This window comes from Chelon labrosus (assembly GCF_963514085.1).
Source record: "Chelon labrosus genome assembly, chromosome: 7".
Classification (NCBI taxonomy): Eukaryota; Metazoa; Chordata; class Actinopteri; order Mugiliformes; family Mugilidae; genus Chelon; species Chelon labrosus.
The window spans coordinates 20959259-20968203 of record NC_140343.1 but is presented as its reverse complement, the minus strand read 5'-3'; the positions used below and the strand labels follow the sequence as shown (position 1 = coordinate 20968203).

General features: G+C 41.0%; 1 protein-coding gene across 1 annotated transcript; it reads right to left on the bottom strand.

Annotated features, from left to right (window-relative positions):
* Positions 1-135: 135 nt before the first annotated feature.
* oca2 (oculocutaneous albinism II) lies at positions 136-8174 on the bottom strand. Its single transcript, XM_084547793.1, is given in 6 exon segments — positions 136-349; positions 791-848; positions 1182-1294; positions 1296-1380; positions 2642-2743; positions 7736-8174. Coding segments are annotated over 6 exon segments (708 nt in total). The 5' UTR covers positions 7978-8174; the 3' UTR covers positions 136-241.
* Positions 8175-8945: the final 771 nt, after the last annotated feature.

Here is an 8945-nt window from a genome sequence, read left to right as displayed (position 1 = left end):
AATTCACCTGTAGGATTGCTACCACTCCCATGACCTATCTTTTGCTGCAGCACTGGCCATCTGCCAGTGAAGTCTATTCTCTGTCCTTATGTCCCAGCATGTTGTTATACCAAAAGTAAAACACAGCTGCATAATGGTCCACCCCTTTCCTCTTGACTGTGGCCTGATTAACGCTCTGCTGGGCCCTTTGCAGCCCACTTTTTTTTTTGTCTCTAATCTCAGAGCATAACACAAAATAGCCTCATCTGTCTAAGACAATGCAGCGGGGAAGGATACAGAAACTCTCTGCAGGAGAGACAGCCAACATCCTCCATGGGTTGTCTCGATCCGGATACATGCTGAAAAAAAGCTGAAACCAGAATAAACCCATCAGCCTATTTTTTGCTCGGTCCCTATCAAAAGCCAGGAGACAATTAGCTTAGCTTAGCATGAACTAAACATAGCTAGCCTTGGTATTGCTTAACCTTAGTAATACCTATAAATCTGAAGTTCAGTTATTAGTTGTTGGTTCCTCAGATTAATCCTGATTCATCTGTGTTTAACAACAACGTGTTTACTTGCTGTAAACAGCGAGGATACTAACTGCTTTAAATAGCTTTATGCTAAGCTAAGGTAATCATCTACCAAGTTCAGTTTTAATAGACGTATATCAAAGTGGTATTGATTTCTCTTGTCACTCAATAAAATATGTAAATACATGTCTCTCAAAAGGTTGAGCTTTTCCTTTAATGGGAATAATAAAATAAATAATACACGAAAATTCAACATTGGTAAGTTGGTGTCCACTTACACTGCACAGAACGACAACAGCAAACATAGTGGCAACTTTGGAGATGCGGAAGCAGCATCTAAAAAACAAAAACAAGAATAGAGCTTAGATTGATGATGGTTACAAAGGGGTTGAATCTGTGGTGTCTCGAATTAATAGGTAGTGTAAGACATATAAAAAAGCAAAAATCTGATTTATTTTTCTCTATTCTTTGGTGTGTTTTTCATCTTCAGGACTCTTAAAGATATTGGCTTGATAGGGCTTTGGTGCATACCTACATTTTCTTGAAATAATACCTTCTTATCTTCTTCTTCTTCCTATGCTAACTATATTTCCTGTACCCAGAACAATGACAATAAAGTTGAATCTAATCTAATCTGATATAAACCCCCCCCCCCCCGCCGGGCCTCACTTCATACTGTTGGTGAGTTTGAAGCTGAGGTTGAGGTTGTCCAGAGGGTCGTTCTTCTCCGAGGAGCTGGATCGGGACAGGGAAAGGCTGTTGACCTCGCTGCCCAGCCGGTACCCGCCTCTCCACATCCAGGGAGCCATTCTCCCAGGGCTCTTCTCCTCCGACAAAGCTGGGGTCATGTAGGGTCATGTAGGTTATACTGGAAAAGAACAATCACTGCCAGTCACTGTCAGGCATTGACCGCTGTAGTCCCGTTGCAGACATAAACACTGTAGTGGCATTAAAGACACCTGCCGCAGAGCTCTTAAATCTCTCAAACTGAAAAAAAAAAATGTTCAAATACTGAACAGTCCAAATGTATGATGGATTGTACAACAGCCAAGTTGAGCCGTTTCATTAAACTAGTAGCATGTTTGGTGAGATTGGGAGTCAACATTAAAAGCAAAGTACATAATCCCAGTTTTTTTATAAGAAAAAAAACAACATCACTAAAGTTCTGGGTTATAGAGTCCCAAAGTTTCCAATATTGAACAAATAAATAAGTTGTAAAATGAGTTTTCTAATTATAAGTCATTCGCAAGCAAAGTTATTTCATAATTCTCATTTTTATATTAATGCTCATCGGTTTAATTCACTAATTGAACAACCTTTTTTATAATGAGGTTTGCATTTCATGTCAGTGGAGTTTTAGTCACATCTCAGCTTGTCCCACAGCTGCCATGTTTATCAGTGTTGCCAGATGCAGCTGATGGTTTAAAACCCAAAAGCTGTTAAAAAAAAAACTGCCAAAACGCACACTTAGCTGCCCAAAATATTAGATCACGATTTTGTCTAGTACTTTAACTATAGCGTTAAACAGTACTTACAAATACAGCCAAAATACCCACAAACCAGCCCAGATATTGTACACCCACTGAGCTAAATTTTTACCCACAAAATAAAATTTGGGCGCCTGATCTGACAACACTGAAAAAGTGTAGCTCCCTGTTAACTTAAAAAGGGCATTTCTTTTACTGCCACCACTGTCCAAACTCTGAATATGTATTCTCATTGTGGCCCCCAAATATTACACTCTATAAGCAGAAAATGGTGTAATGTAAGGTACTTTTTGCCAACAACTACAGAGCTCCACATTTTATAGATGTTGAAGCAAATGTTGGTTAATGCAGCAGTTTTTTGCAAAATCTCTGTTGTGAGCTTTGTTAAAACAAAAAGACTGACTCACTAACACTCTACTGACTTAACTTTGATGATGAGCAATCAACAAAACTGAACTGTTTACCTGAGTGTATTTCCAACTTTATTAGGTAAATAGTCAATGTGTGTACGAATTGTGCGCAGCAACAATTATGCAGCGGCTTGTCAATGCTGACTGCCGAAAATCCATTTTTCCCATATAACTGTTACATACAAACCATCAAAGATTTTCAGTTCAACCTAAAGCCTGAGAAGTTACTCACCTGTCATCCTGGGAGAATCTCAGCAGAGGTGATTTCTCTGAAAGGTTGGCTGAACTTGTTTTCCCTCTGAGAATGTTAACAGCGCTGAAGTTATGCCTGTATCTGAAAATGCAGAAGAAACAGCAGAAAAACAGCAAGAAATTAAAAAATATAGTGATCTTTGACCCTCAGCTGTCACATGTGTCAGTCTCTGAATAAAGCAACTTGCGGGACCTGCGGGTGCTTTAAAGGTGGGTGAGCAGCTGGTGACTTGACACCTAAGGAGATCATTAAAGGGTCTTCAGTCACCCTGCTGCTGCACTGTGGCCCTCAAGTGGCCGCCTGGAGGAGCCTCTGCCTGTCAGCTGGGTCTCAGCCAACAGTCGCATCCACACGTACACACACCTTTATATACACTATATTACCAAAAGTATTCGCTCACCTGCCTTTACTCATTCTATGAACTGAAGTGCCATCCCATTCCTAACTCATAGAATTCAATATGATGTCGGTCCACCTTTTGCAGCTATTACAGCTTCAACTCTTCTGGGAAGACTGTCCACAAGGTTGAGGAGAGTGTTTATAGGAATTTTTGACCATTCTTCCAAAAGCGCATTGGTGAGGTCACACACTGATGTTGGTCGAGAAGGCCTGGCTCTCAGTCTCCGCTCTAATTCATCCCAAAGGTGTTCTATCGGGTTCAGGTCAGGACTCTGTGCAGGCCAGTCAAGTTCATCCACACCAGACTCTGTCATCCACGTCTTTATGGACCTTGCTTTGTGCACTGGTGCACAGTCATGTTGGAAGAGGAAGGGGCCCGCTCCAAACTGTTCCCACAAGGTTGGGAGCATGGAATTGTCCAAAATGTTTTGGTATCCTGAAGCATTCAATGTTCCTTTCACTGGAACTAAGGGGCCAAGCCCAGCTCCTGAAAAACAACCCCATACCATAATTCCTCCTCCACCAAATTTCACAGTTGGCACAATGCAATCTGAAATGTACCGTTCTCCTGGCAACCTCCAAACCCAGACTCGTCCATCAGATTGCCAGATGGAAAAGCGTGATTCATCACTCCAGAGAACGCGTCTCCACTGCTCTAGAGGCCAGTGGCGGCGTGCTTTACACCATTGCATCCGACGCCTTGCATTGCACTTGGTGATGTGTGGCTTGGCTGCAGCTGCTCGGCCATGGAAACCCATTCCATGAAGCTCTCTGCGTACTGTACTTGGGCTAATCTGAAGGTCACATGAAGTTTGTAGCTCTGTAGCAATTGACTGTGCAGAAAGTCGGCGACCTCTTTGCACTATGCGCTTCAGCATCCGCTGACCCCTCTCCGTCACTTTACGTGGCCTACCACTTCGTGGCTGAGTTGCTGTTTTTCCCAAACGCTTCCATTTTGTTATAATAGAGCTGACAGTTGACTGTGGAATATTTAGGAGCGAGGAAATTTCACGACTGGATTTGTTGCACAAGTGGCATCCTATGACAGTTCCACGCTGGAATTCACTGAGCTCCTGAGAGCGGCCCATTCTTTCACAAATGTCTTGTTTCACAGTCTGCATGCCTGAGTGCTTGAATTTATACACCTGGGGCCAGGCCAAGTGATTAGAACACCTGATTCTGATCATTTGAATGGGTGAGCGAATACTTTTGGTAATATAGTGTATGTTGTCATCGTGTGTTTAAAGGGCCAAATAAGTAGTATGAATAACTGGTTTGTTCATGGTTAAAAATAACAACCACAATCCACTGTTTCATCAACTCCATTGTCATCTCAGCAATACTTTGACAACAGCAGAAGTGTCAGGAGGGTTGTTTAGTAATGGAACAAAAACTTACTGACTCAAAACCGGAAAGCTTTCTAAAAATTAAAGGTCCCCCTTGGCTCATCTTATGATCTTGAGGGTTTTTTTTACTCTGTGCTTCTCAAAAGGGTTGAGTGCTTCAATTCAGTCTGTGCACTTCCTTGACAAAGAAGCAGGCGTTTGTTTTAAATTAGTTATTTTTCCAACGTATTGCGCTTTAATGAATGTATTACCAGGAGGATTACGAGGGTGTGCGTCAGTTTTTGTTACACAGGGTAGAAAATTCTCTAATTCATTATGCCTTATTTAGTCACGGGCAGACAGTAGGGTGCTTCAAAGCAATGAATGTGACAATGGTATTGGATAAAGGAGGAGGAGATTACATTTGGGAAGTCGGCCTCATTAATCCTCTTCGATACTCTTACACAACTATAAACAGATTTACTGCATGTCTACAAATGTTATCTCCCCTCTTTTTTCCCCTGACCAGACTCCCGTTGATCTCGTTGATGTGACTTGGCCGAGAAATAACACTTTAGTGACGAGTCTTTAAAGGATATTAAACCCAGACAAACCAAATCTGAAATTAGAAAATGTTTTACAGTGGTCTCTTAAGGACACATACGATGGCCACTCACTGTGGCTAAAACTGACTAACAGAAAATAGGTCAGACATTTATGTTACAGGGGTTGCTCTTGAATGCTGTTGTCAGTACTGTGTCTAATCAGGGTTTTAGTTTGTTGTTGTTGTTGGCCATGTGGGGGTGCCAAAGACAAGCTAAGAACAATCAATTTTACCATAATTGTTTACCTTTTTATAGCCAACACCCACTATTTTGATTCTGGAAACATTGTTTTCACCCAAAGAAAGCTGTTCCAGCAAAAACGAGATATAAACCAACTATACACTACCTGCCTAGCGCCAAAAGACAGCCAGGTGAAGCTAGCAACTAGCTAAAAGTAGCTAATTGAGAGTAAACACATGCAATCAGGCAACTGTTGCTAACCAGTTAGCTATAACCAGTGATTATACATTGACTGGCTATTAGTCAATCAGGCTCTTCATCAATTGCTGACATCTAGATGTTTGTCAGCTAGTCACTAACAATGTGTTGGTATTTGTAAAGCTTTTTCACTGGCTGCAGCGGATAGAATTGACGCTTATGAGAGAAGTGAGTAAAGCAAAACCAGCCAGTTGTGGGCCATAAAGGGAAAATCCTCTATAAAACTGAAGCAAGCTGCAGAGTTATGTGATAATTTTTTCTGGATTTGTTATGAGGAGTGATTTCATTCACAAGCAGTTTAGTCTGTTGCTAATACAAAAATGATGGCAGCTTTAAAGTTTGAACTTGCAGCATGATTAATTTTGATAGACTAAACCACAAAATAAAAAAACTATACTTGAATCTTGTTGGCTTTTCTTTGTAACCTTTAAAAATAATGGATTCGGCCTAAACCTGTCTCATATTGCAATTGTGTGTTCAAACATATTTTAAAAGGGTAAGACAAAGCTCACACCAACTGCGGTTGCAGCATTCTTTCTATTGAGATATGAGCTTCTTGGTCAGAAAAAATATTGCCCACTTGTCAGGTGCAATTGTTCTCAAATGTTTAACAGCAGCACTTCCTCACAGCTTTTATTACTTTGTACTGGAAGCTAGAGGCAGCGGATGAAAAGGACTGTCTCTGAGAAACTAGAAACTCCGTTTTATGAACTCATTCAGCTTTTCCCTTGTCTTTTGGAAGTGAATCTTAATGTTTTATGTCCCTTTTTTGTCTTTTTTCTTGTCTAATTATTCAACCCGACCCACCACAAAACTGTACAGTATCAACTTTTGTCCACACTTTGTCATGCACAACTTTGAATTAGATGAAGCAAAAAAGCATTAAATCCCCAGTTTAATCCCAATAACGTCACAGCCACGGGCTTGAGATTAGCAGCCCCTGAGCGTCTGAGATACACACCCACAATCACACACATGTGAGTCTCTCTGTGTGTGTGTGTGTGTGAAAGTCCAGAGTTTACAAGAAACTTCAAGTCTTTTCTACGTATGTTCATACATCCACCAGAGGATTTAACCTGCAGGCCATAGGAAATATGTTTCTGCATGTGCGGTTCTAATCCTTCTCATGTCTCTACTGTCTTTTTACCAGCTAAATAATTTGTTGCGTTAATTAGCTAGTTGCTAACTTAGTTGGTCTACAGACCAAGTGGTGTACAGAGAAAGGTTTAGTGTTAACATAACGAAAACAATTAGCTGAAAGATACTAAACTCTCCACTAAGCTGAACACTTTGGTCATATAACTGTGGTAATACCTTTCTGATGCTAGGTATTTAATGGATTGTTGATCTAAAAATATTGATCACAGTAGCTTTTAAGACAAGCTTACTGTAGTGCTATGCTTAGTGTGGCATTGTTTTTCCATTTATTCTGTCAAAAAGAAAAGGTGACACATAATTCCCACTACAATAATGACCGATTTGAGAGGTTCATTTCTGTGCACAATTAATGAATCTGGATGCAGTCCTTCCTACGGGGTCAGGCTGCGTTTAGTTTAATTGAATGTTTGAAAACAACACGCCTCCCTGGCCAACTAGGGCACGATGGCAGTAGCTGCTGGTCATTGGGTTATGTACAACAAACAACTTGCGTGCAGTTGTAGCCACCTTATTTGTCTGTGACATAAAGCTCCATTCTTTTACTTACTCATCAGAGTGCCACTAACATTTTGCTTTATTTCCTCAAACATGACCACTGTTAACCCTTAAGCTATCTGAACTTTGTGGGGGACAGTTGGTCTGGGTTCATTCTGTTGGTTGGTTGATTATGCTCCAGCAAACGTCTGCCGGGCAAAGCACATTGTTCGGATGGGCTTTATGCGGTGATGGACAGGAGAGTAACAAGTACGTAGCCAAACACGCCATCTGAGCTGAATTTGTTTACACCAAAATGTATTTGATTGGTTGTACAACTATCCAGTTGCATGCAGAGGTATTTTTCTCTGTACTGATTAACATATAATGAAATCCAAATATCAGCAACAGAAACAAATGGGCTTGATGCAAAAGGGAAATCAAAAAGTATGGAGAGAGATTACTGCACATTTGGCTTTGGCAGTTCACACTTTGTTTGGTTGAATATCAGCCCCTCCATTTAGCTTGTCTTTTCACACCACCCACTGACATTTAATTCAACTAATCAAAGCCTTGAAAGTAGCTCTCCACCGAGTATCTCTTGTATGTAATGAATGAGACTCTTTTCAATTAGCAACCATGAGAGAGTGGAAACAAAATTGCAGCAGTCATACCCATCCTCTTGTCGAACAGGGACAAAGCCCTCAGTGTGGATGACGCACTGTCCTGAAGGCAGAACTGCAGACTGCTGCAGCTTCTGAGTGTCTCTCCTCTCTGAGATCCCCTGCAGCAGACGCAGCTCCCCGAAGTTCCCCGCGACCGCCTCTGGTGTCCTCAGGGTGCTCCTGCCCTGATGGACTTGGGCTGGCGTCTGTGACATCTCAATTTCCAGGTTGCTTTTGTTTTCCAGATACATGGTGAGATCGCTGCTAAGGAGGAGAAGGAGGAGACAAAGTTTTGTTTTTATCTGTTATATATCTGACATGGCACATTACCACATTAATAACCCTTTGAAGCTGTGTTTCTGATCCTTTTGGCTCCACTTTTGTTCACCACCAGCTCCTAAGTGTAAGACCTGGCTGGATTTAAATATTGCACAGGAAGTGTACAGTAGATTTACCAGACATTTTTAAGAATAAATCTGCTACTGTTAACACTATGAGAGATGTGAGAGTCAGCCAAAACAATAAAATGCACCATGGAGTAAAAGCAAACACATTTCAGTGTGTGCATCACTACGACTGTTCTCGTCGTAGAAGAAGTGAGTCATTGTTGAATTAAAATATGCTTTGCTATATTGCAGTTTTAAAGTTACAGCACCATTTAAAATTTGTATTTAAAAATTTTATAAAAGAATTTTATTGTAAATGTGTTTGTCTGCTACACCAAAAAATACTATATACTATATATTGTATTATTAGTATTACAGACGTCATCATGCTTTACATCTCTAACTTCCCTCCCCCTGGGAAAAAAGGAACAATGGACTTTCTTGTACAGCAGGTAGCCCCCATCCTTTACTACTGATAAAGCCCCAGAAAACGTCCCAAAGGCTACTATATACTCGATGAACTTTATCATGTAAATTCAGCTATTGTCACGCTAAAGTAATACAGAGGAAAGTCAGAGTGAGTCTGAGCACCCATAAATCACAGCATGAGGTCAGTGGATGAAGTCAGCTGCAGCAGACACGGGGTCCTCGTCTACACAAAGGCTGCATGAATTCACGAGGATAATTGCTCACATGAAAGGCAGCAGGAACTCACGTGTGACATTTGAGCTCTCCATGATAATACCTCTTTGAGGAGTACGACTACAGTTTGGTCAAGAGGCAACACAGGGTCAGATCATTAATCCTTCAGCCATTTGCAGCAATAAATCACA